General features: G+C 40.3%; 1 protein-coding gene across 1 annotated transcript; it reads right to left on the bottom strand.

Annotated features, from left to right (window-relative positions):
- Positions 1-192: 192 nt before the first annotated feature.
- On the bottom strand, positions 193-27,470 carry LOC117569859 (homeotic protein distal-less). Its single transcript, XM_034251193.2, has 7 exons — positions 26,461-27,470; positions 23,584-23,759; positions 21,018-21,211; positions 1,103-1,244; positions 893-997; positions 572-785; positions 193-463 (listed from the first exon to the last, which is right to left on the bottom strand). Exons 1-7 carry the CDS (start codon positions 26,598-26,600, stop codon positions 445-447), a joined length of 990 nt encoding a protein of 329 aa, XP_034107084.1. The 5' UTR covers positions 26,601-27,470; the 3' UTR covers positions 193-444.
- Between the last annotated feature and the right edge of the window lie 26 nt (positions 27,471-27,496).

Here is a 27,496-nt window from a genome sequence, read left to right as displayed (position 1 = left end):
TAATTACATGTTTGTTTGTTTAAATATACAAAATGTTTTACGGCCTTAATAACTGCATTCATATTATTTACTATTTTACAATGTTTTTATAGTACTCTCATCAATCATGCCATACAATTGATCTCAATCATCAATCAACGCTCAATTATTGGCTAACATATGTGCTGTCTGTGTAGGTGTGTGTGTGTGTTTTGTGTGTATTTGTATGTGTAGCATTCACTGCCCCGATGCGGCCCCATCACCATCGCCCACATAAACCGCACCGTTGTGAGGATGTTGGTGGTGGTGGTGGTGGAGATGATGATGATGTTGTTGTAGTTGTTGCTGGTGTTGCAGATGATTCTCGTGCAGATTCAGTTCGGCACAGGGCCTTGCCTCATAGGATTGGGATTGCATGGACTGTGCCCACACAGCGGACGGCGGGGGCAGCGTATTAGGGTGCTGTTAAACCGCCGGCCACACGCTGCAAGAGAAGAACAAAGAGTTGAAGAGGTTAGTTATGGAAGAGGTGACATTTTGTACTTATTTTTATACTATATAATACTATATAATACTAATACTATATACTTACGTTAGTAATGATGGATTCGTCTCGGGCTGATACCAATATTGCGGCACATAACCGCCCATTTGTGGTGGCGGATTGTGGTGATGCGTTTGCGGATGCGGCGCCGCTGGATGAGGTGGCTGTGGTGTCATTTGCGGTGGTGGCTTATGATCAATCCAATGCGGTTTCTGATCCCATGGCGCTTGCGTTGGCGGACTAAGACCCGTGGGTGGGAATTCTTTAATAGAGAAGGCGAGAAAGAAATGCAAAGGCATAAATACAAGTTGCAAAAATGTGTATATGAAAACTGTAAATGTGAGAAATATTTGGTGATGTTTAACTTACCGGGTGATAACTCAGACACAGGCGTACTTGATGGCGTTGGACTATGTCCGGGAGGTAGATAATGTGAGGGTGAACCGCTATTCGAGCCACCGCCGTTATTACCGCCTACAAAGTATACAAAAAAGGAATATATTTTCAAATTAATAACAGCCAATTAAAATGCAACAACAGCTGGAGAAGAGTACTGAAGAGAGAAAGAAGTAAACTTACCGCTGTGCATTTGATTAGGACTATGCTGACCAGGATTGGGTCCACCGCCGCCCAGTGGCATGCCGCTGTTGGTGCCCGGGCCCTGAGCTGCTTTCATCATCTTTTTGTACTTGGAACGACGATTCTGGAACCAGATTTTCACCTGCAAAGAGTAATTGAAGGATATGGGTTTAATAAACAGTGTTTACAATTTGCATTCAAGCCATGCGAGAGCCTTTGTCTGTGTGTTTGTGTTTGTGTGTATCAATTATGGCGCAATTAGTTGCTGTTTACAACTCAGCATGAGTCTCAAGTTTTGTGTTGTGAATTACCGTAAAGAGAAATTAAGCTGTCTGGCTATAAAAAGAGCAGCAAGCAACCTGGTTTTAATTAAGTAATCGCCATGCTTCTTTGGCAGCCACTGAGATGTCGATATTGAGACTGTGAATGCGAATGCGGCGTTATCAAAAGCGATTAACATTCAATGAGAATCGATTTACTATCGAGTCGTACTTTGTTATTGACTAACGATAGTTATATGCACTATGTGTGTGTTGACGACGCGACGTTGCGACGGCTTTTCAAACCGCTTTTCACATGAAATTAAAAGTGAACGCTCATGAAAAGCAGCTGGCAGATAAATGCATCCAACACTTGGAAAAAAAGCACAGAAACAGAAACACATTTTGGCAGCGTGTGACACTTGCGAAAATGTCTTCATATATGCTTGCTGAGTCGCTTTTGCTATATCCACATAAGTGCAGTATAATTTCTGTGACTTGGGGTTTCGTCATCATGTCGAATTTGCAAGCCAAAAACACTTGAACGCGGCAGCAAATGAGCCAAAAATGTATCTCACAAATACTTTCAATTTTCATTTTCAAATCGCAGCGAGTTGAGACGTTTTTGTTTTTTGTTGTTGTTGTGTAGAACTAATTGTGCGCTGAGCTGTGCGCACTTCACTTTTGAAAGCCAACGGCAGCGGCAGCAGCAGCAGCAGCAGCCGCAGCTCAATCTCTGGCTGCCGTTGTTGAAGTGTATGTATAAATATAGAAACAACAGCAAACGCGCGTATCTAATGCTATTTATGCGCGCTTTTAACTGTATCTACAGCTTGCAATCTTTCACATAGACACATGACGTACACACACTTACCTAGAGATGTGTTGAATATATATCCATATATCTATACCTATAACCGACTTGTTCAAGGTCGTTCTTCGCGGTTGGTTGGATTTTTGTAGCATGCGCTCAGATTTTTTTTCGCCCCTCTGCTCGTTTTTTTTGTTGCCCATTTTTTATGTTGCTCGTTTTTTTTTCTGCTGGCGTTTGCTAACAAATTTCACTGGCTTCGTTTTATGGGCGACATAAACAATTTGACAGTGTCTGCCGAGCTTTTGGCTTGGCGTCTGCGCCTGCTTTTGATTTTTATGTGCATTCCGCACACACTGTGCGCTGCGGCAGTTGATTCAATTAAGCGATAACTACCGGTATTGACTATGGACAGACATGTGCGCTAATCGCTGAGATCGACTGAGACCGATTGCCGGCGGATCACCGGATCGCCCAAAATACCGGATAGTTGGACCGAGAGACAGACGGACGAATTTGCCGGCTCGGCGTGTCGTCAGATCGTTGACATTGACGACGGACGGTAGCCAAAAAAAAAACAAAAAACAAAATGTATTTTCATTTTCATTTTCAATTCGATTGAATGTTCAATCAAGCGGCACACGACATTGAAATGGGGAGCAGGGGCGCAGCGCTTGAATTGAGCTACTTTTTGTTGAGTATTGCAACAGCACTTAAGCATCGCTTAGATACATTACTTAATTCTCGCCTTGATCTAAGACTAAGAAACCATTGAAATCGGAACAGATTTTTCTGTAGTTTCTGTAATTTTTGTTTTAATTTTATTTATTTTTGATGTTATGTTGCTGCTGCTGCCACAGTTTGTCGGCAGTTACGCAAGAGAAACCATGCGCAAAATATGCGCTTAATGATAAAATATTGTCGAGCTCTCCGCCAACAAAAGCTATTTATTTTACAAATCTGACACGAGCAGCACACTAAGCTAAGTATAATAAAAATATATATTATATATTCTTTTCGTTATGCAGCTGCAGCGTAATAAATTAAAAATATATAAAATAGTCTAGAATAATTACTCACATAATTTTTATGTTAAATTGTTAAAGCAAAGCTATCAAATTATCATTCTTGTATTTATATTGCGCCTAATGAAGTGCAATAAATTATAACATTTATTTTTAATACGCTTTGCATACATTTTACATTTATTTCTTTTCAATTAAATTGTGTGTCAAATACAGTTGTCGAAGCTAATGGTCAGCAGCCTTTCAATTGTCGGATTTGCATTTAAAATATGCTTTGACAGGTTTGTTTTTGAAATTAAAATACGATAAATTACATAAGATCAAACGCGAAATATGCAATTTGTCAAAAGTCGAGTTCCCCCATGACAAAATAAAACAAGCAAGAAAGTCACAGTCGAGTGGGTGCGACTTTGAGATACCCGAATTACAATTTCAAAAAGAGCAAGACATGAGCGGTATTATTCTTAAAATATACGCATTCAATATACTAAAATATACCGAGTACTATATTTGGTATATCGAATAGTATATCGATTATACATTTAAAATATACCATACAGAACAAAGAATAAACCAAATTGCCAATAATTTCATACGGTAAGAGTGAAAAAGGAAGAGCATATTTATTTTATATCGTCAGAGATGACTTGCTCTGCCTTTCGCTGGAGGCGCAAAGTATTAATACCCTTCTACTCTATGAGTAGCCGGTATAAAAAGAGAAATATGTGTGTTTTGCATTTTTACTTGAAGAACACTTTTAAAACAAATAAAGTCAAGTTGTTCCCCCACTCGAATTGCTAAAAATATTTATGCAAAGCGCAAAAAAGTAAAAACCACGCACGAGAGTAAAAGTGTGGCTGTATCAGCAGACAGACTGTCAGAGATACAGGCAGACGAAGAGACAGAAAGACAGACAGTTAGTCAGACAGTCTGTCAAATGTCAATCAGCCTTATGTCATGGCAATGGCACTCGGACTTCGTCTACATCTGCAGCTCCCAATGGTTTTGTGGCACTCGCACATCAATTTGTACCACTTTCATATGGACAAATATGGCAAACAACGTTGAATAAAAAAAATAAAAAAAACAGAGAGTAAAAAAAGAGTAAACGAGAAATTAGCATGTCACTGTGTCACTTGAGCAGCAGCAGCAGCCGAGAGATCTGTCTTTTTGGCCAGACTGTGGCTGCCGTCGTTTTGTCTTTGGCATTATCCTTTTAACCCACTTTAGCTGTTGCAGTCATATGGCAACACTTCTGGCTTGATCACTTCCGCAATATGCCACTTGGCATATAATTTATGCGAGGCAAACAGCCGCAATTGATGAGGCAGCCAACAACAGCGAAACTGCCTACGGCCAACAGATGCGCCACGACAACGTCGCAAGTGGCAAGTGGCAAGCGGCAAGTAAGCGACTGTTGTCCAGGCTTTCTAATAGCCACACAACTGTTGTTTCATATCACAGCTAGATGACTATGAAGTCTTAGTCTTAGTCTCTCAGTCTCTGTAGTCGGAAACTGGATGCTGGGACACTGCGTGAAGCCACAAAGCCACCTGTGTGTTGGCCAGCGCAATTGAAACTGGTTTCTCAAGCGTTGCCAAAGTGCGTTCGTAATTCAAATACGCTCGCATTGGCTGGGTATTTAATTCATTTGACAGTTGAACATTTAAAACGTGGGAAAAGATAACGAAAATGATTTTATTAACCAAGTAAATACGACGACTATGCATGTCCATTCAAGCGCCAATCATTGATGATAATTTTTGTGTTGAGAGTGTGTGTGTGGGAGCCAAATATATTTATGCTTGCAGTGTTTCCTTAGAAACACTGACACTGTGCCTCTTCTATGATAAATCACGAATGGTTCACGCCCATTGACAGACCCTGAACCTGAACTTGGTTTGGCGACCTGCGGCTAAAGCTGGACCTCGCTCTGGTCGAGGTGGAGGTGGCCATAAATAACGAGCGAAGAAGTTACCACTTTATTAGCAGCCGGCTAAAAGTAAATAGACACGACAGCAAGCACACGGATGCGCCAGCTTAATGACAACAACGACGCCCCAAAACATACAAAAAAGTTAAAAAACAAAAGCAGATTGTTGCAATGCATTTTCATTTTCCATTTTGGCCATTTGAACGACCTGCAAACGATGTCTGTAAAATGTGATTATGTGTTTAGGTTGTGCTTTTTTTGTTGCTGTCTTTCCTTCCGAGCGAGAGAGCGTTGCTCTTAGTTGTTATTGCATTTGTAGTTGTTCACAAATTTATGGCTACCAGCAACAGCAACAGCAGCAGCAGCAACAATCTGGCTGACTTGCTGTGCTGTTTTCCCCGCATTGTTCTCAGCTTGCTGCTTGTTATGTTGCCAACAATAACATAAGTTGACTCCAACTCCGACTAAGACTCCGTCTCCGTCTCCATCTCCGACTCTGGCTGTGGCTTTGCTTTTCATTCATAAATTCCATGCAACAAGATTTTAACATATTTCAGCACATTTTTGGTGCGCGAATTTCAATTTGCAATCTAAAGCGGGCAACATTAAACCATTTTGCCGGCTTCCTTTGCCTTTTGAGCGGCACTTGTGAATTACGAGCCAGACATCCAACCAACCGCCTGCTGTTACATTTTGTAAACATTTTGCTTAACCTGATTAATGGTATATTCAAATGGGAAGCAACCAAATTGGCAGCCAGCCAGCAGCTGCTGCTCTGGCATTATTCCATTGATAATTTCTTCACGCCGCGTTACGCATACGCACCGTATTCACTTTCATTTTAAAACAATTTGAAATTTTTTTGTGGCAATAGTTGATCTGAATATCTGTCGTCGTTTCGTGCAATTTGATGTCGTATTTGTATTTGACGTTTTTTTTTTCTCTCAGTTTTATGACAGCTAATGGCCATAAACTTTCCTTCCAACAAGCACGCGCCGGGTCGCCAGTTGCCTCAGTCGCCAGCTCAAGACAGGTAGTCAGGCAGTCACTAAGACAGTTAGCCAGTTAGTCAGTGGGTATGATTGCTACGTGGTTAGGTAGCGACGTCATCGTCCGTTTGTCCATCCCGTCCGGTCTCTCGCTGGTTGCTGGTTGCTGGCTGCTGGTCGCCAGGCAGCGGCAAGTGGCAATCTATTTTAATCGCGCTGCAATCGCGCGGCGCACCGCAAGCTTCGCGGCGATTTTTAATTTATGCGCAAAAGCACAACAACAACAACAACAACAAAAATACAACATTAAAAAACTAAAATCATAAAAATTTAAATGCGCGCAAGAGAGAAAGAGAGAGAGAGAGCGAGAGAGCGAACTGCTGCTGCGAGAAATAAAATAAAATTTTGATTTATGATCTTGTCGCTAAAGTTGTTCGTCAACAGCCGGCGACGGACAGCAATAACAGCAACAGCAACAGCAACAAGTTGATGCTGAACCTGAAGCTGAAGCTAAAGCTGGCGCAACAAGTGCTTTTTGGCCAGTCAGTCAGCGAGTTAGTCAGTCAGTCAATGCTTGCTTGCGGGGGAGCAAACGGGGCAAGCGGGGGATTTGAATTTTTTGAGGTAACATCGAGCGGTCACTCGATGGCGATCATTCATAAAACGCGGCAGCTTTTCGACTGTTCATGTTCGGCGGCTAAAGATGCTTATCGCTTCGGTCAGCCGAAAAGTAAAAGCCAAACAAAAAACACAGCAACAGCAACAAAACGTATTTATTATTATTATTTAATGTTTAAGAAACAGATTGCAAATTTGCGATTGTGTTTTACTGTGATTCCAGCAACAGCTACTTAATGTTGTTCGTACTTGTCTTGTTGCTGTTGCTGTTGTTGTTTTGCATGCAGCCAGTGCTTTGGGGTGGCTGCAACACAATAGTTGCGTGTGTGTGCTGCAAGAGAAACCGCAACAGCAACGGCAACAGCAACAGCAACAAGATACACAGCCCCACCCACCACAAAGAGCAAGCAATGACTGAAGTCTTTGGAACAACTCTGACTCTGAGATTGCTGTTGCTGTGGCTGTTGCTGTTGCTGCTTTTCTCGCTGCGTTGCTCTTTTGACTGCCATGGTTGACGGATTACGCAACTTGCCGGCCGTAGCATTTCCATTATTATTATTGTTATTATTTCTCTTGCCGTTGCTGTTTGTGTTGTTGTTGCTGTTGTTGTGCCTTTTCATTGTTGGAAAATTTGTACATTGCATGCGATTGTTTTACGTGCTGGCAACGGCAAAAATTTGTTTATAATTTTGAATGCAGCGAGCAACAACAACAACAACAACAACAACAGCAGCAGCAGCCACTGCGAGTGCTGAGCCTCAGGGCAGGCAATGACTTTAAAACGTAGTACAAAAATTTCAAAAACGAAAACGAAAAAAAAACACAAAATAATAATAATAATGAACACAATGCCATGTCGTGGCAAAAAAAAAAAACAAAAAAAAAATAAAGTTTTCTTTTGAAAAGCGTGCGTCTGTCCGTGCTGCCAGCTGTCTCATCGTCTATCTGTCTTTCTGTCTGTCTGTTGGGCTGTGCCATGCCCTAGAGTCAAGTGTCACGCACGCTGTGCCACACAGTAGAAGACATCAGACAACGGCAACCTGCTTCGACTTCAGCTTAAGCTCATTATATAGCCACATGCAAACGTTCTACAGTCAAGGCGAAAGGTTTTCAAGTTCGTTGCCTAAGTCTTTCGTTTTTGTGAGTCGCTTGTTAACAGCCTTAACGCTGCTTTCAGCTCTCAAAACGTACTAAACTAATACACATGAGCAAACAGCCTCAGCTACAGCTTCAGCTTCAGCCCTGGCCCTGGCTGAGGCTTTAGTTCGAGTTTTTGGTAGGTGCAACAAAAGTGATTTCCAAATAAAATCGTTGCGGGCTGTTTTGGGCAACGCCTTCCCAATGTGCATGCCAAAAGCGCCGAAAAACAAGAAAAATCCAAAACAAAAACAAAAAAAGAAACGATCATAAGGCAAGAGTAGAAAGCAACAGCAACAGCAACAGCAACTGTTTCAACAAAAAACGCTCAAAGGCTTCAAGGCCAGGCGAACGCAACAACGCCTTGTATCCAGCATGAGTATGAGTATAAGTATGAGCTGAACAGCTTCTCAGCTTCAACCAAATGAACGCAAGTTAACACCGCTTGCTAGTCCGCGCCAACAAATTGAAAGCAAATCGATGCGCCGGCTGCCGTTGCTGTTGCCAGCCCGTGACCAGCATCATCATTATCAGCTGAAGCAGCAACAGCAACAGCAGCAGCCACGTTCAAAGTTGAAACACGTGGCCAGGGGGCAGGCAAACATACTCGTAGGTTGGTTTGCCCGGTTAGCGAGTTTGACCTACCCGTGCTTTGGACTTTGTTTTATGGCACGCACGTGGCTGCAGCTACAGCTTCAGTTTCAGCTAGATGCCTGCACCTCAACTGAAAGCGCAGCGAAGTTCAGTGAATCGACAGTAGCGTTGCCATGCAAAATATGCGGCAAGCTGACCATTTTTGGCTTTAACTACGTCTATGCATCCAGTCCGAGTTCGAGTCCGAGTCGAGTATCGTTCCCTGGGGGATCTGAATGTGACGTTGTCAGCTATGCCATTGATCTTTATCAATGAGCAGCCAGCAACTATCAGCTATCAACTAGCAACTAGCTGAAGCAGTTGCAATGAATGGCGCGCGCTTCATTAATTTATGCATATATAGGCAATGCGTAAAAGTGAATGAGACGCTGACGCAGCCGCAGCCGCATCCAGCAGTTGTTGCAGTTATGAGCTGTGCTTGCCCCGCGGGAAGCGCTGCTTAATAAACAATAAATATGCAATTAGGCAAGGCCGGGGGAATGCATCGACAGACGAAGTCCAAGTCTTGGAGTCTCTCTCTCTCCCTGTCTCTGTCTGTCTCTGTCTGTTTATGAGTCTGGGGCCTGTTTATATAACGCAACGCGTCTCTAACACAGGCCACAATTAACAAGTTGCTGCTGCGGCTGCTGCTGACGATGTTGCTGGCGTTGCTGGTAATGAGAAATGAGCGCACTCCTTGGAGGCAGCCACGTAAAACAATTTATAAATAAATAAAGATATTGATCTAATTTCTATATAGGCACTTTGGCTGCTGGTACGGTGATTGCTTAATCGCTGCCACGCATGAGCATTTCACCAGCTGCTGTAGCTAAAGCAGCTTCTGTTGCTGTTGCAACCGTTTATTTAGCTTTCAGTCACGTAGCTGAAGTGAGCCATAAAATGTGACAGGAGAAAGATACAGAGACTTTCAACAAGTTTCGATTGATCGCCAATTGCCAATTGCATTTATGTATTAATACCAACTAATACAGACGATTACTAAGTACACAAGTATTAGCTGATAAAGTTGTTAGCGGGTTTGGCGAACTAACGGCCCAGCTAAACGCTCTAAACTGCATCTCATATTACACTTTGCTAAAGCTGCGAACGATGTTCGATGTGTTCGCGCGAACTCGCGACAAGTTAGCCGCATGCCAATTGCCAAAGTTAGACAGATCAAGCGACAAATCGAGCATTATACTAACTCAATTAGTGCTTTATTGGCTCAGAGAAATGTGCCTTTTGCCATTTGTGGCCCCCTAACGCAGAAACAATTAAACAGTCAATCGTAAACCAGACAGCAGGTGGGGCAAACCTATAGTTTGCTTTGCCATTCTTAAAGCTTTTCGCTTTTCTATTACGACAGCATCATCATCATCATCATCGCCATCAGCATCATCGATGTTTGTCAAATCCGGAAACTGTTCCCATGTTCGTTCCAGTCACTGTCCGAGCTACGCTGAGCTGCGAGCTGCGCTGTGAACTATTGAAAATTGTACAGCAACAACAACAAACGACGGCGAGTGGCATGCAATGCGAATACGAATGCGAATACGAATGCGAATACGAATACATTTACGAATGCGAGTGCGATTGCGAATTCGAATTCTCATTCGCTTTGATTCACCTGCAAGGCCTTGAAATTTTGTAATTCTAATTTGTTGCCGTTGCCGTTTCGCCAGTAACTAAAACTGAGTCAGTTTTGCAGTTGTGCTTTTGTAATCCATCAACAGCAACAACTGCAAAAATTATGATGAAAAACAGCAGCAGCAGCAGCAGCCGCAGCAGTCGCAGCTGACGCAAATTTTTCAACAATAAATTGGCGGCAGCATTTGATCAACAATTGTCAAGGTGAGATTCTAAGCAGATAGAACAGCAGCAGCAGCAGCAGCAACAGCAGCAGCAACAAAATGCTGCTCCCAGTTGGGGAGGAAGGGAGGGGCAAGCAGCCGCCGGTGCAGTTCCAAGTTCCAAGTTGACGTCGCTGCTGTTGCTGTTGTTGCTGTAGGAGGGCGTGACGGGGCGGAACGCGCGCAACAATAACAATGTATACATATATATAGAGATATATGTGTATGATTTGTTTTTTTTTTTTGTGTTGTCGAACAAAACTCGAGACCGCAACGCGCATTTAAGTTTTACTTAGTCAACGTTGTTGTACTTTCTGTCTTTACTTATATTTGTATTTGTATTTTTTGTTGCTCCCGCTGTCTCTCTCTCTTATTGTTATTGTTGCTGTGTTTTTTGTGTGCTACAGTCACTGCAAAATATTAGTCATATTTAATTTAGTTTCGGCTTCGCTGCCTGCAGCAGGTGACAGTAAATAGCAAAAAGTTTCTACGTTTCCATCTTATGGTTATGTCATTTTTTTCTGTTTTTGTATTTTCGGCTACACAAAAGCCAGTTTGATGAGTCCCCCCGGGGGAGATCGGTCGGTCGGTAGTTTCCGCACTTCAAACGTAACTAACTGACAAATCTAAGTAACTTTTTGGGCAGCTCTTAAGCCAGCAAACACAGCTGCACGACTGCTTTGGAAAATACTTAAAACTGACGTTAACTGTTTAATATTAATGCGATTCTGTTGAAAGACATCAGCGAATCGATTACAAATGCATTCGTTTCATCACGTGCTCGCTCGCCTATTGATGGACTTATTCATATTGATTATTTTATTCGAAAGTAATGAGAGTTTTAACCGGGAAGCCCCCAATGTGTAACAATGAGCTAAAACGAAAATACAAATAATGCTTAAGTAGGCATGAGATTGCAAAATGGAAATTACTTCGGATTATGGGATACCCTGTACTTTTATAGATGAGAAAATTATGCCAAGTTTTTAAGGAGACGTCAATCAATAAAATGCAATCAATTAAATGCAACCATGCTAACTTACAACGAACTTTTATTTTGAAAGTTCAGTTAAGATTGCGAAATGAAAAGTTACTTTAGATTGTGGGATACCCTGTACTTTAGATAGATGAGAAAATTATACAAATCTTTTAAAGGAAATGTCAATCAAGGAAGTGAAACCTTTAACTCAGTAAGAACTCATTAATCAAAGCTCCTTCTATGCTTAATTTATTCTTGCATTTGTTGTGCTTAAAATCCCTTTTGCATTAGTTCTATTATTAGCTCGGACCTCCCCCATTTCACTTGCAGTTGTGCATTTAGTCAATAATTTAACCACAGCTTTAATTACGGCTATTTATATTGCTGCTCGCACAAAATTCTTTTAGCATGATGGCCCGAAGCGTTGCCACAAAATTAAAGAGCGCTCATAAAATGCACTTGAAACATTTTCCAGGCCGTCGCACATGGCTTCAGTAAATTGGAACGGAGCTGAGGTTTTTTTTGGAGAGGGGTGGAGAAGGGAGTACTCAGAAGTTAATACAGTAAGTAGTGCAATGGAATGTCAAAGAGGGAAAAACTGAGAAAACTGGTAAACAAATTAAGTGAAAAGGGTGAACAGAAAAATATCAAGAGCCAAACAAGCGAAAGAGAGAAAAGTACAAATCATATTTGTGGTCAGCGCCGATCATAATTATACGCTGGTGACGATCTCATTTCATTTTATAAGATCTCAATGGGCAGATAATAATACAAACAAACGAGAAAAAAGGTAGAAAAAAGTGTGGCGGGTAATTGCACAATTTATATATAAGCGCATTCTTTGAGGGTTTGTTTTTTGTTGTTGTTGTTGTTGTTGTTGTTGCTTCGCTTTGTCGTAATTTAAATATTACTTTTTTTTTGCTGTGCTGTGCTGTGCGAAGCCAAATGAAATCATGGTCAGCTAACTATTATTTGTCGCTTTATTTTAAAGTTTGTTGTTATTGTTGTTTCTATTTTTTCCTATGCATTTTCACACACAGAGCACAGAGCAAGCGGATATCACAAAACAGCGATCATGATAATGGAAAAACAGCACGGAAAAATACAAAAACAAAACAACAAAAGACTGGAAAAATGTATAAAATTAACCAAGCGTTAAAAGTTGTCTGTTGTCTATTGTTGTAGTTGTAGTTGTTGTCGCTGTCGCTGACGTTGTCGTTGCTGCTGACGTTAAAGAAAAGCAGCCAAACTGGCGACACAACTCGCATCTCCCATCGAACCCAAAAATACATTTAATTGGTGTCAGAGTACAGCAAACTTAATTGGCATCGCGTTCACAAGGCCAACGAGAGGGCAACAGTGGGAGGATGAGAATAGCAAGTGCAAAAAGGGGATTAAACGATGTCTAAGGGTTGTGCCGCTTCGTATTTGCAAATTTGAGAGCCCAATTATAACATGAGCTCTCCTGCTCGCTGACTCATCATCCACAGACTGGAAGAGACTCGAGAGCACATCCTCAGACCAGCGTCTTCGCTTTGGAGCACCCACCCACAGCCAGAGGGCAGCTAAAGGCGCGCAAATCTCAACGCATCGATTAAAAATACATCATAAAAGGCAGAACGTGGCTCCGACTTTAGTCTGCCGTTCGATATACACATTTTCAGCGGGTGTTGCCAAGTTGGTTTTGGCCTGGAATAACTTCGACTACAACTTCGTCGACGTCTTCGTTTTTAGCTTCAGTTCTGCGTTTTTTGTTTTTGTTGCGGCACGCCGCAATGCCTTGTCGTCGTCATAAAGTTGATTTTTTTCATAATAAAATAATAATTATTGTTATTATCGCGTAACTGAAATCTTGAGCTCAACCCAGAGGCAGGCGTTGAGTCTCAAGACTGGCACGCATCCTTGAGTTTCAGTCAAAGTTGTTTACATTCAACGCTGTTGCTTTCGGTGGAGTGAGGTGGAATGGAGTGTGTTTCCCTGTCTGTGTGTGTGTGTCAACAAATGAGCGCGTAATTAACCCGCCAACCCCAAACGCCAGCCACGTAATATTAGTCAATAGTTTTGGGCCATGCCCAGGTCGAGATCAGATCCAAGCTAGACACGCTGTCGTCTGTGGCATTTCTGCTATGCGCGGCAATTATCATTAAATTTTATTTATTTGAATACTCTCACTTCTTTAGCTGTTGCCCTGGTCAATAGCTGTAACTGTCGCCTGCTTGGTTTTTTATTTTGTTTTTGTGCTTCCTTCACTTCTGTATTATTTTTTTTTTTGCGCGCTTTATGTTTTGTAATTTCCTGCGAGTTGCGTACGATTTTTATCAACCAGCAAAGTTGACGAACGTTGCTGTCCAGTTTGAGCCACTGACCAGTTTTGAAAGCGCAAAAATATGTTGTGAATGAAATGCGAAACTCGCTTTCGTCGCCGGCGACAAAAATAAGCGTGTAATATTTGTTGCCCGGAATAGCCTGCGATGCTAATAGGAAGTGGATACGATGCACAGGATGTCGATGGCCTGTTCCTAACTACTTTATGCTATCGGTTGCGATAATAACGCTCTCTGCCAAAGTGGCCCAACTTGCTTTCTATTTCTATTAAGATGGATGCTTTTAGATACGGCTTGATGAGTTGCTGCTGCTGGCAAAGAAGACAACGTCAAACAGCGACTCGATAACCAGTTATAAACAAGACATGCAAATCCCGAAACACACATTGAAGATGGAAAAAGAGTCGCTAAGCGAAAAGTGAGTGGAAATATTGACGTTCAGTAGACGATTATGAACTCAGCTGGAAACTGTTAAAAATATGAATGCGAAATAAAAAAGAATATTTTACCCGAAACAGAAAATCATTTGAAATTCACAGACGTGTGCTTTCTTTAAAATACATAAAGTCCATATCCTAGTAAATAAATATATCAGTTACTTGAAAAGATATTCTAAGGAATCTTTTACTCGAAATAGAATTTATGTTACTTTTAAGTCTATAATTGCAGCTCAACATATATAGAACTTACGCTTTCGTTGCAATAAATAAATTCCCCATCCTAAATATCAGTTGCACGATCATTTGTAGTTGCACACATTTAACATATAGTTGCTGCACGTGCAAAATTATGTCAACTGCAATCTAGATAGCGCGCAGCTCACGTAAAACTACATGAGATACATTTGTATACGAGTTTGAGATACTTTTGATGTTGATGTTGATGTTGATGTGATCTGATGTGCTGTGCTGTGGCTGGGCATTAGATGCGCTCAAAATGTAAATGCGGTCACTTGTCACTCGATGAGGACGACGCAACTTAAGCGACTGCTGAGAGTGTTGAAGAGAGTGAGAAATTGTCTACTCTTCGCTTCCCCATTCGCCGATTCCCCTCCCCGCGCACTCCACCCACCTTCAGTCTGGGACTTTGGTTCTGGCTCCGGTTCTGTTCAAGCAATGCATCATTGTTAATGGCAAGTTGTTCGTTTGTCGCTGCTGGCAGTTGCTGTTGTTGTTGCTATTGTTGCTGCTGCTGTAGCTGCTGGCGTCGAGTGCTAGTACCAGCATCATGACAACAACATCAGCGCTGATCAAACTTAATTCAAAGTTCCTGTTACGCGAGCGCACGGTGCAAAATTTCGACATAGGGAGGCGACAACGACGACGACGACGTCGACAACATCAACAGCAACTGTTGCTGCCGCAGCTGCTTCTGCTGCTGCTGGTGGGTCACTGTTGTTGCAATGTGCGTGTGATTAAGACGTGTGTGTTGTTGTTGTTGTTGCTGCTGAGTTACATTGTATTATGTGCCATAATTTAATTGACATTGCGCGCGTAAATCAGGCAATCACTGATATACGATGTGTTGTCATTGTTGTTGTCCATGTTGTTGCTGTTGTAGTGGCTGCTGTAGCAGCCGTCACGTTCGCTGCCTGAGCATTTAAATGCGGTCAGCCAGTTTTTCATTTTCATTTTTTTCTGTTTGCTCTGTGTGTTGCGCTGTCGCTCCAAGTTAGCCGCTGATACTAACTAGACACTTGTATTATTTAAATCAAGTTGTGCTAGTTTTTTTCTCTTTATTTCGTTGTTGTATTTGCCACACATTTTATTTCATTTTTTTTGCACACTTAATACAATAAAACTATTTGCGCGCATTAAACGCATTGCTGTTGATGTGGAAATTAATTTTAATTTTATTACAAGTATTTCGTATTCATCGCAAAAATGTTTATTAAAGTTTCATTTCTTTTTGTCAGAGGCCGCCTCATGAAATTCCGTTGAAATTTTAAAGCTCTCGTTGTTGTGGTTGTTGTTGGTGTTTTTGTTATTGTAAAGTCCATGACCTTTGCTTGGATTGCGGAGCAGCGCTCGTTTCTTTTTTTATTTTTGGGGCTAGGGGTGGAGCAGACTTATCGCTGGCAGCGACCAAAAGCAGCAACAAAAGGCTGCTGCGAAGGTGTGCACCGTGGGCGATGCGTCTGCGTCTCCGACTGCGACTGCGTGCAGCAGCAACACGCACACACACACACACACACACACACACACTGGCACACACACATTGGTATTCGCACTGGGACACACACATAAAGCAGGCGTTGTTGATTTTTGCAGACAAGCCAGAGCATCTTGCAACTCAGGCGCAAAATGTTAGTAATAAGTATGAAGTGATTAGAGAGCGAGGATCAAAATAAGTAGAGGAGAAAGGGAACTTATTGCTTATATAATATATATGTATTACTAATTAATATACATTAATAAGGCCAATAAGGTCAAAGTTTTGCCCGAATTTCCGAATCAGTTGATTTATTAAAAAATTCTTAAAACCGATAATATAATTATTATTTGAAGTAGCAATTATTATATCCATCAGTTTTACTCATTAGTTTAATAACTATTTACCCATTTTGCTCAGACTACATAAGGAATATTTCTACTAAATGAGCTATAAGACTACAAAAAAATTGATTGACAAGAGGCAATAATGTAGCCTAAATATTATATATAATAAACGGATTACTTTGTAATTTTAGTCTTTAACACGAATAGTTTAACGAATTCATTTAAGAAATTAATCCTGAATGCATGCTTAAAAATCCAAACTAAAATCAAGCCGAAAATACTTGTATGTCAATTTCAATATTGTATTACAGTAACCTCACTTCATTAAAAACTTTATATTGCCATCTTGATTGATTTCAGCTTCTAAGCAAAAATGCTAAACGAACATTTTTCTTTGTGTCTGGGTCTGAGAGCTTCTACAAGCGCCGTTTTGGCAGTTCATCTGCTAAGCATAAAGAGTTGATGTTGCTGCCAAATCCTTTGTTTTCGATCCAGCGTGGCCTCCTACAATTTTGTTTCATCAGTTGTTGCGCCCTTTTGTGGCCTTTCTGGTTGCTAGCTGCTCGCTGCTTGCTGCTCGATGCTTTCTGCTTATGGTGTTTGCCTTTCTTGCTGCACCAGAGAGAGAGAGAAAGAGATTCAGCGAGTGACTGCGACCAAAAAACCAAGCAGATCAAAATGTGCCGATATGAGCTCATAAACACGCAGTTTAAAAGGTTCTCTGCGCTTTTCAAAAATATATATACACATATATAAAAGATCAGCTTGTTGAGCGGTTCGCACGGACAGCAGCGCTTTTTAATTTTTACTTGTATTTTGCAGCTTTTTTTTGTTGTTGGTCTGTTTTTTATTTTTTCTCCTTTGAGTTTTGAGTGTTTGCGTTTGTCTCGCGCTGTCAGCTTGAAGTTTTGAGTTTTGGTCATGAGATTTTTTTTATTATGGTTTTTTTCTTCGGGTTTTTCGTGGTGTTATTGAAACATTGACGATCAGCTTCCAACGTTCTATGTAATTATTCAATTAGGCGGCGACGGTGTAAAAAAAAACAACAACCGAAAGCGAAACTGAAACAGTAGCAACCATTTAGCTCTAATTGCAACCGAATCAAAGCGAAAGCGAATCGATCACAAGCATAATTAAATACAGATAAAGGTGTATATATAAATATATATATTATAGTATGTATTTATTTCGCATTTTTTGTTTAGTTTGGCGCCCAGCAGCCGCCGGATGCACTTTCAAAATCAAACTACAAGTGCGCGTACTTCAAACTGAGTGAAAGATGCAACTACTAAAATGCAGCTGAAGTGGGGCAGGAAGGCAGCGGAGGTGCGGAGGGGGAAGGAAGGTGTATCTACAAGCAGCTGACGACCGACAACTAAAACGAGTTTTGTTATTTTTTTTCTCTGTATTTTTTTTTGTGTAGCAGAAGAGGCAAAAAATAATAATAATGAAATTACCATAATTATATTTTGCAGGCAGCACTAAAAACCAGCGGCTATAAAGCGGCAAAAAAAAAACAACAGCAACAACTAGTAAATGTGCCACAGTTTTTTATCGTATGGTTTTATACCTATATGTGTATATAGTATAAGATATCTATAGCGAATGCTACAGCTATTGCTATTGCATATTTCATTAGCAGGTGTTAGAACGTGTCGTTCGATTGGGGCTACGCCGGACGACGACGAGCTGTCAGTGTCAGCTGAAAGTTTTGCCTGAGATTTGCGAATGTACTCAAAGCAGTATTCATACTCGCACTCCAGACTTGACTACTCAACATGCAAAACTTTAAGACCAACAAATTGTGTACAATACACGCCCCAAAAAACAAAACGAACAGAACGAGTCTGAGTTTGAGTTTGAGTTCGAGTCGAAAAAAAAACACACAAACACAAAACTAAAAGCTTTGACTTGGCCAACGGCGCGCTGCGTCCCGCTGAAGGCCATTAAGCGTGGCCGGCAGTGGCCAATGCAGTTGTTGTTTGTGTAACGCATAAATCTTGTGGCTAAAGCACAATAGTTTGTTTGCACGGGTCAAACATTGGCGTGCCACGTACTTGGGTCAGTCTCTGGCTGAAGTTCTAGCTTCTGCAAATCAATAAAAAACTTCCGTTGCGCGGCGCCTTCCGAACCTAACTGAGAGGGCGGTTTTAATTAACACGAAGCCTGAAAGCGAAAGTTTTATCCTGAGACAATGTTCGAGAGCACTTGGTAGCACTTGGACTAGGCACAAGTTACTTGCACTCTGGCTACTTGATCAGTTAGTTGTGGGCAACACCCTTGGCGCAGTCATAAATTAATTTTGTTTAACCCCTTTTTTTTGTTGTTGGTGTAGCGGTGGTAAATGCCGCAGGGGTCAACCAGATAAACCAAATTGATTGTGTCGCTGGACTTGTTGGCCTGCAGTTCAAATGGGCGTGGCTGTTTGTTTAGTTTTCGTTTTTTCTCTCTTGTTTTTTTTTTTTTTTTTTGGCTAGCTTCAAACTGCAATGCTGTCAATGCGGACATCGATTGACAGCTGCCAGCTTTAGCTATTGTTGTTGTTGTTATTGTTGTTGGTGCATTTTATGAGCTCAGCTAGTTGGAGCCAAGGGCCTCCCTCAGCATGTAAATCAGCGTTTATAGGGTGACTAAGTAAACTGCTTTTGGCCTGGCACAAATTTATTACACAGCCGCCGTGTGGCACGCCCGCCCATCAGCTGCAGCGTCGAGACGTCTTGTCTGTGGCATGGCTTGGCATGGCTTGGCATGGCATGGCCTGGCAGAAAGCAGCCGTATTCAAATAACTATCTTGATAAACAACTTGCGGCTGAGCAACACCCACGCCGCACACACACACACTCGCACACACACTCGCTCTTAGAGTCGTACATCAGCAGGGTCTTCAACTTGTTTTACAAGTTTCATTTGAGCTGCCTTACAACATTGCCTCAGTTGTTCTCCCTCTCAGTCTCTCTCTCTCTCTCTCTCTCACTCTCTGTGTCTGTCTGTGCTTTACTTGCGTGTGTCTGTGCGTTTGTATGCGTGAACTTTTGTGGCACACTAATTCAATTAGGAAGCCCACGCCCACTATCAATAAATTTCTCAAAAACGAGACTCATTCACATCTACTTTTTTCCACATTTTTTTCGCTTTTTACATTTTGCAACAGTTTTTAGTTTTTTTTTTGTTTGCAGTTTGTTTCGTTTTATTGTTTTTGCCGTTTGCTTTTCATGTGGAAAACTATTGTACAAAAACAATGTGCTCGCTATTCAGACAGTTTGACGTTGGGTCTCGGACGCAGATCGGGACTGCGACTGCGAATGCGAATGCGACTGGAACTGGAACTCAAACTGAAACTGGGTGGGTGTCTCCAAGCCAGCCAGCCACAATGGCAGGCGTTGTTGTTTTTGCTTTTCATTACAATTATTTTTGTATACTTTTTTTTATGTTGTTGCCTCGTATCTTACTCTCTTTGCCGTGGGCAGTAGCGCGTGCATTTAAAAAGATACTCGTACTTGTAGATGTATCTTCTGAATGTATCTTTTGCCTGTGGTTGTGCGTCGTCATACAAAAGTTGACATTGACACACGTGCAAAATAAGTGAGCAACAACAACAACCTCAACTACATCGAGTGTTGTGTCGTCTGACTATTCGTACTTGTGTGTATCTAACAATGTGTTTGTAGTCGTGTATACATATCTATTGTATATTGTACGAACGAGGGTCACAGGCGTGGGAGGCACGTTGCTGTTGCTGTTGGCTTGGCTCGTTTGTCAGTCAACATTAGAGGCATGTCAACAATTCAATTTGAAATGCATTTACTGCTGCTTATGTTTGCCAAAGGGGCAAGGACTACTCCGACGTGTATTCTATCGCCAGGGAATTGAGTCAGTCGGCTCCCCAACCGAATGCACTATAAAATACATCTGCATATTAAATGAAAGCTTGCGAGCTTGCCAGCTGACTAATGACAGCTTTTTTGCAGGTCATGCCAAAGCTTAAAGCACTTTAATGGGAAAAAACATTTTCGTAAAAAGTTGTAAAATATTTGCAAAAAAGCTAAATAAAAACTATAAAATAAATTGAACTGTACTGTGTAATAATGTTGAAAGCGGTATGATATCTAATTTTATATCAACACCATACTTATATAAGGTAGCAATCTAGTTCAAATAAGCACATATCATTATGTATAAACAACATCAATCTAGCAAAGTACTTTTTATATATGAAATAATATATAACTAATGAAATCCTCTTCTTTTATAAATATAATTAGATGGACAATAAAATTCTGTCCTTAATTAGAATAGTTTAAAGGAAGGTCCATTATAATTATATAGATACTGTCATATATAGAAATTCAGGAGTGAAATTTTGGATAAATGTCTCTTCTATTCAGAAAATCATTAAAAATATTTATGAGAGTTCAATAAGACTTAAGATATTAAGATATATTATATATAATAACAAATATATAGGTTTAACCATTTTTATTCACTTTTATAATATATGTAATTGAAAGGCAGCTTGCTTTCATAAAGAGAACTCTTAAATATCTTTCTATCTTTCTATACTATCTATTTAATGAAAATATTCTTTATTGTTATTTGATAATAATTAATAAATTTTTATATATCCTCTATACTCTTCTGAATAGAAAGAAGGTTTGCTTTAATAAAGTCGACTTGAAAATATCCTTATATCATAATATCTGTATAATTATAATACACTTTTAGATATTCTTTATATATCTTTTGAAGCTTAAGCATGGTACTATTTAAGCTCTTCCTAATAGTGACTTGATTTGCACACACAGACAGATCATCAATATGGTCATATAGTGTATATTTATATAGTATTTGTATAACTCACCTGCGTTTGCGTTAGGCCCAGACTCGCTGCCAGCTCGGCACGTTCGGGCAATGCCAGATATTGGGTGCGTTGGAAACGGCGATTCAATTGCTGGAGCTGCAGTGAACTGTAAATGGTGCGTGGCTTGCGCATTTTCTTGCCCTTGCCATTGACACGTAGGCCGGAGTCCTCGCATTTGTCTGAGATTGAAAAGTCTGCAAAAATAGTGAGACCAAAAGAGAAAACACAAACAAACAAAAAAATGAGAATAAGACAAAAGAATGCAGTTTTTAGAGCGCCTATAAAAAGGCACAAAAGTTTGCGACGATGAATTTATAATTCAGCATGAAAATTATGGCAATGCAGCGAGTGAGTGAGTGAGTGAAGGAACCGGGAATAACTTGTGACTTATGCATATTTATGAGAGAAGTGCGCCAATGCCATGGAATGCATAACGCAAAACGCGAACGCAAACGCGACGAATATGGCAGACCAAACGAACTATGTATAGAGAGTATAAAGAGTAAAGAGCCAGACAGTGGAGCCATAAAGCATTTTGACCACCAAATCGAACGTTAAGTAACTTGTAAAATGTGAGGTAATTAAGTTAAATGAACAATTACATTGTCGCCCCGGACTATAAACAAAAAGCAAAAGTTCAAAGCACTCGATCAACTGTTTGTTGTGCACAAGTTCAACGAGCAGTGAAACAGCAAATGTTGGGGCAACAAGGGGTTAAACCGGGGGGGGACAACTGCAACTGACGACGACGTCGCTAATTGTTCAAAAATAACGCGAATCCAGCAACTATTATTAAGTCCCATATATGGCACAGTAGTCACCCGTCATCGTTACCGTTACCTGTGTGTGCATGTGTGTGTGTGTGTCAAAAATATTGGCGCCGCAGCACGTGCTGTGGCTTAATGACAAAATGGCAGCGTGCAAGCGAGATGGCAGCATGTTGCTGGTGACCACCCAGCACATGGGCCATTAGTCAGCCTGACACCAAGTCCCTAGTGTGCGTGTGTATGCGAGAGAGGGAGAGAGCGGGAGAGAGAACAGCTATTGGACCGCTGCTGCAGCGAGTGCGAGCAGCGTACGCATTCAGCCGGCCAACTACACCAAAGAATGGTGTAATTAATTACGCCAAACGAAAGCGTAATTACCGCAATTATAATTACAAACAACTGTGCGCCAAAGCGAGGCAGAGAGAGAGCGAAAGAGTGAGAGAGAAGAGAGCATGTGTGTGCCATTTATTATTAGGCACATAGTACATTAAACATTTATTCATTTGTTGGCGCGCAAATTTTTGCCAATTACTTAACCGTTCAACGATCAGCTGTTTCGTCTCTTCCAATATTCGCTTGTGCATATTTTCAAGTATAGCGAAAAACGTTCAAGGTTAATTGCAAGCTTCGTATGAGTGACAAAATGTCAAACTCTGTCCCACTCAATACATAGACAGCAGTTAAAATATATAGTACATTATATATGTGTGTGTGTCCCTCATCTTCTCGTGTTGTGTTGGCGGCAACAAAAGCTGGCAAAATGAATTGCTTTTCACTTACAGACAGAAACTGCTCAACCAAAACGCATAAAAAAAGATCCCAACAGCGACATAAAATAAATACAAATAAAAATAAAAAAGCGCAACAGCAACAAAATTGTTGAACAAAATGCGATAGTTAACAAAATGTCACAGTCAAGCGCGCAATTATGCCAACATCTCTATATATAATATATACATATATGAACAAAAGAATATTCATTTAAAATTCAATAAAATTACGACACCAAATCTATCTGAAATTGCCAGCAACTCAATAAACATTATACTACTGCAAATATTACTCTAATAAAATAAAGCTTGACATAAACTTAATGGTCAATAAAAGTAAATGTAACCAGTTCTGATAGAAGATGTTGTAAAACATAATTAAGCGAGAAAGATTATGGCGGAGGTGTCTGAGGATTTCTTCAAAGTAAAGTTTTTATGTAAATATATAATTTCGTTCTGAAATACCTAAATAAAGAATTACATTTATATGAAAAAAATTAAGCATCTTAATATATTCATTTATTCTCTTTAGGTGTTAAAAGTAAAGCTCTTAAGTGCAGTAAGAAAATTAAATTAAATTTTAATATACTACTCTAAAATTTTGATCAATAATTCTATATTATGCAATTCTGTCTACCTCTTACGTAAATCATTAAAAATGTGTTCTTCCTAAATATAATAAATAGAGTTTTTATTCGGCTATGTCAAAGTCAAGAGGTGTAAACAAAAGAAGCGACAACAAAAGCACTTGAGAGCGTTGCCCACTTGACGCTCAAGTGTCGCCAAAATGTGCGAATCCCAAGAGCTTGAGCTTGCGCTTGAGCTGAGGCCAAAGGCTATGGCAAAAGCGAACTCGAGAGATCTTCAGATTGAAGAGAAGTCAAACGGACAGAGTGAACTTTAAATGATGTGCGCAGACAGCCAAGCATTGAAGATTAAGTGAGCGATCCTCACATACACAATGGGGGGAACTACTTATAAATTGATAATACAAGACATGTTTTTTTTTTTGGCGACAATTTCACTTACCATCCTTGGGGGGACTCGCACAGGGCGGCGCATAGCTGCCTAAATGATAGCCAGAGTAGGAATTCTGATGCATGGGCGGGAATGGATAGCCTAAGGCGCTGCGTGGACTCGGGAATCCCGAATCCTGACCGCCTTGTGGACCAAAATGCTGATAGGTGCTGCGTATGCCGCCATATCTGTAATGATAGATGGAGAGTGAGATTAGAAATCATTATAATCGGTATTGTAAATGAAAACATTTCTCCTTAAATGTCGCCTCATATCGTATGCATTGTCGGCCCTTTGGCACGCCAGGTCAAAGAACAACAAATAAATGAAAACTAAATCGAGCAACAACAGGCAAGGAAAGCAAGGAAAGCAAGGAAAAGTTTGCGTGTTTTCCGTATTGGGTTTCAATGTGGTACGGAAACTAGAAATAAAGCCAGCACACTTTAACAGAATTTCATGTTTAATGCACAAAGCGTCGAAACGAAACTTTTTTTCTCACAACAAATGGACGAAAAACGACAAAAAAAAAACAAAATAAGCAGGAAAAATAAAGTTTTGCCATGACTTCATTTAGAATAAGTAAAAATGACTTTATGCGGTTAATACGAAAAATGAAAATCAATAACGGAGAGAATAAACGGAGAGAGAGAGAAAGAGAGAGTGGTAAGTGGTTAGTAGAGAGTCTAGTAAATATTTTGTTAACACTTTTTTAGCCATGGGGCAAAAAAAAGTTGCCATCAGGCAAACAGTTAAACAGTTGAACACTTTCCCATGGGCTGCCAACCCTCAGCTGTAGAACAGCTTTACTATATGTGGTGGATATAGGCTCTGTGTTATTTGAACGTTTCTAACCGATTGCCCAATAATAAGCCATGAAATATTCAATACACTGCGGAAACACGGAAACGGAAACAACACACGAAACGCAACTGACAACTGGCAACTGACGGCAACATATATACTATACTATATGTTAGTAGCAACAGCAACTACTAAATAAAACCGCAACCAAACTCCGCAATATGGCAACCACTGAAGCAGCTCTAGCGGATCACATTGGAGTTCCACACGCACTGCCAGCAAAGCAAAAAAAAATGACATAAAGGCAAACCGCAAAGAGGCAGAAAATGCAATGAAATATGTATAATGAAAAATCGAATCGTGCGTTGGAAAAACAATTTACACACACTCAAAACAGAACAGCAAATGGCATAAATATTATGTACAGACAGACGGACGGAGAGTGTTTTATATTCGTACTACAAAAGTCAGAGGGAGCTCGTATTTATTAAGCCTACAAATGGTGAGGGAATAAACTAAACTGCGCTTAATTGAATTTATTTTTGGCTTCCGTTCGAATTCCCGGAGGGTTTGCAAAGAAGGGAGCCAAAGCTAAAGCTGCCTCTGTGTGTCCGCCAGCATAAACCAAACAACAAAATCCGGAAAGTTTCCCAACTGCATTCACATAAGTACCACGGGGAGTATGCAATAACTATCGTATACTATATATAAACTGACTTCTTTAATTAACAACACAACAAAAAACGGTGGAGACATTACAACAACTAAAAAGTAGATAATCATCAGAATGCACACTATAACATATATCAGTAGCTGTTCTTTTCTGATCTGATAAAAATGATGACATGTGAAAAATATGTTTTGTTTTTTTTTTCAGTGGTGTCTTGTAATTTTTTCCAAATAGCCTGAAGCCAAGTTTCCGTTTTTTTCATTTATTAATTTTATGCAAGACAGGTTTAGATTAATATTTCAGCATTTATGAACAATAAATTGAATAGTTGTTGCACTTGTAAGTTAATGTATGTAAGTTTACTACTTAATTTTTCCAATAAAATGATGAGTAAGAAAATAATAATTTTGCTGCAGATAGCTTAAGATTTAAATTAATAAAAGAAGGAATACATTTCAAATGAGGCAATAAACAAAAAAATAAATAAAAGTCTACGAAAATTTTAGTCTCACAATTAAATTAATCAAGTATGCTAATAAAAAATATTCATAAAAAATTAATTTGTTAACAACATAATATAATAAATATATGAAGTCCACCAAATTTCAGTATGTTTTATACAAAAAACAAATTCTACATAAATCGAACTGAGTTCAACAATAAACTATTATAGATTTGTTACTAAAATTTTAAACTTCAAGAAATAATTATCATTTACTCTTTAATGCCAAGATTTCAGCTGTAATTTTACTAATCGTAAAAATTGCCGTAGGCTTATGAGATTTAATAAGACTTAGGAAAATTAATGAATTAATAAATTTAAATATTTATTTCAAGTAATATGTATTTTATACATTCTCACACATGCTTTGAACATCTATCTGCATTAACTAACTCATTTTAATATATTTGCCAAATTAATTCTAAACTAACTCTCACTGCTTCCTACTCGATAAAAGGCGTTTGTCATTATGCATATTGCATTTGGATAAGAGTGAAAACCAATACAATTAAGCACACAAACTGAACCAAATTGAAGGCGAATTATGATCTAGGAACGCCCTGAAAGTCAATTTTGGGTGTGTTACAATATTAAGACCTGATGACGGGGGCTGATAACAAAGCGAATCGAAAACTGAACCCAGCTAAGTCTAAACTCTGCTCGGGGGCAGACAGTTGTCAGCCAGTCAGTCAGTCCGTCAGTCAGTGAGTTAGACAGTCAGTCAATCAGTCAATCAGTCAGTCAGTTAGTTGGTTGGTTGGTTGGCAGACAGTTTGTCAGTTTTAGCGAGTGTTTGTCCTTCACCGCAGCACTTTTGACATTTTTGAGCGTTGATAGACACAAACAATGAATGCAATTTTCGTTGTAATGCAACGCAAACAGAATTTGCGTCTGTTGCAGCTGTTTGAAGACTCACCCGGCGGCGGCATGCTGTTGCAGCTCCACAAAGGCCGATTTGCCGGGTATGTTGACGCCGGGCGTGATGCTGGCGCTGACGGCGGCGGTGCTGCCGCCGTCCATGTATTTGGGCGTGTGTGGTGCGTCCGGCGCATCCATGCCCGATTGGGGAGTGCTGGGAGGCCCCTCGTAGGGGCTCCCTAGGTCCGTGAAATTGAGCGTGTTGGCGCCTATTGAGGCCACTTTATCAAGAATTTTGACGGCTTTTCTTGGGAACGCGCGCGCAGGAAATGTGAATGTTAATGACAACAACTAAAGCTGTGTCCTCGATGTGTGTATGTGTGTTAGTTTGTATAAATACTTGTTGTAATTTGATGTGTATTTGTGTGAGAGAGTGTACTTGAGTTTTAATTTGCACTTTAAACCAGTTTATCGAGTATTGATTGTTTTAGCTTTATCTTTATTTTGTAGTTTCTTATTTTTTGCTGTTTTAGTTAGCTGAACTTGTTGAGATGGACGCGTAAATCCTTTTGTTGTATTTGTAGCGGGCACTTTTCGAACTTTATTTGTTTGCACATGAAAACTGTTGCACTCGCAGAATTTGGGTCACCCTTTAATAATGACAATGATGATTAAGCGGATGATGATTGTGTTGTGTGTTGATGACACCACTTGTAACAATTTGTTGTATATTGAAAGCTTTTTGTGTGCTGCATTTAATTGGCATTCACAAAATGCACACACTCCAAGAAGACAAGAAGACACTAAACAACAATCCACAAAACAACAATCTGTGCAATTTGCGCGACGGCAAAGCAATCGAGCCAACGAGCGAGCGACGAACGCGAAATCAGAGAATCCAAAGAGAATCAGAGAATCGTTAGCTGGTATCGAAATCGTATGGGGGAATCGAGCAACTCGAACAACTCAAACGTAAACGTAAACGTACGAACGAACGAACGAAACCGGGCTGCGAACGGCGCTGCGACGAGCGACAGCAACAACGACCAACCACGAACAAAGTGCGTATACGACTAGGTACGAGCTCAGCGCTG

This window comes from Drosophila albomicans, chromosome 3 (assembly GCF_009650485.2).
Source record: "Drosophila albomicans strain 15112-1751.03 chromosome 3, ASM965048v2, whole genome shotgun sequence".
Classification (NCBI taxonomy): Eukaryota; Metazoa; Arthropoda; class Insecta; order Diptera; family Drosophilidae; genus Drosophila; species Drosophila albomicans.
Note: the sequence above shows the minus strand (reverse complement) of the source record. Positions and strands in the feature narration are given on the sequence as shown.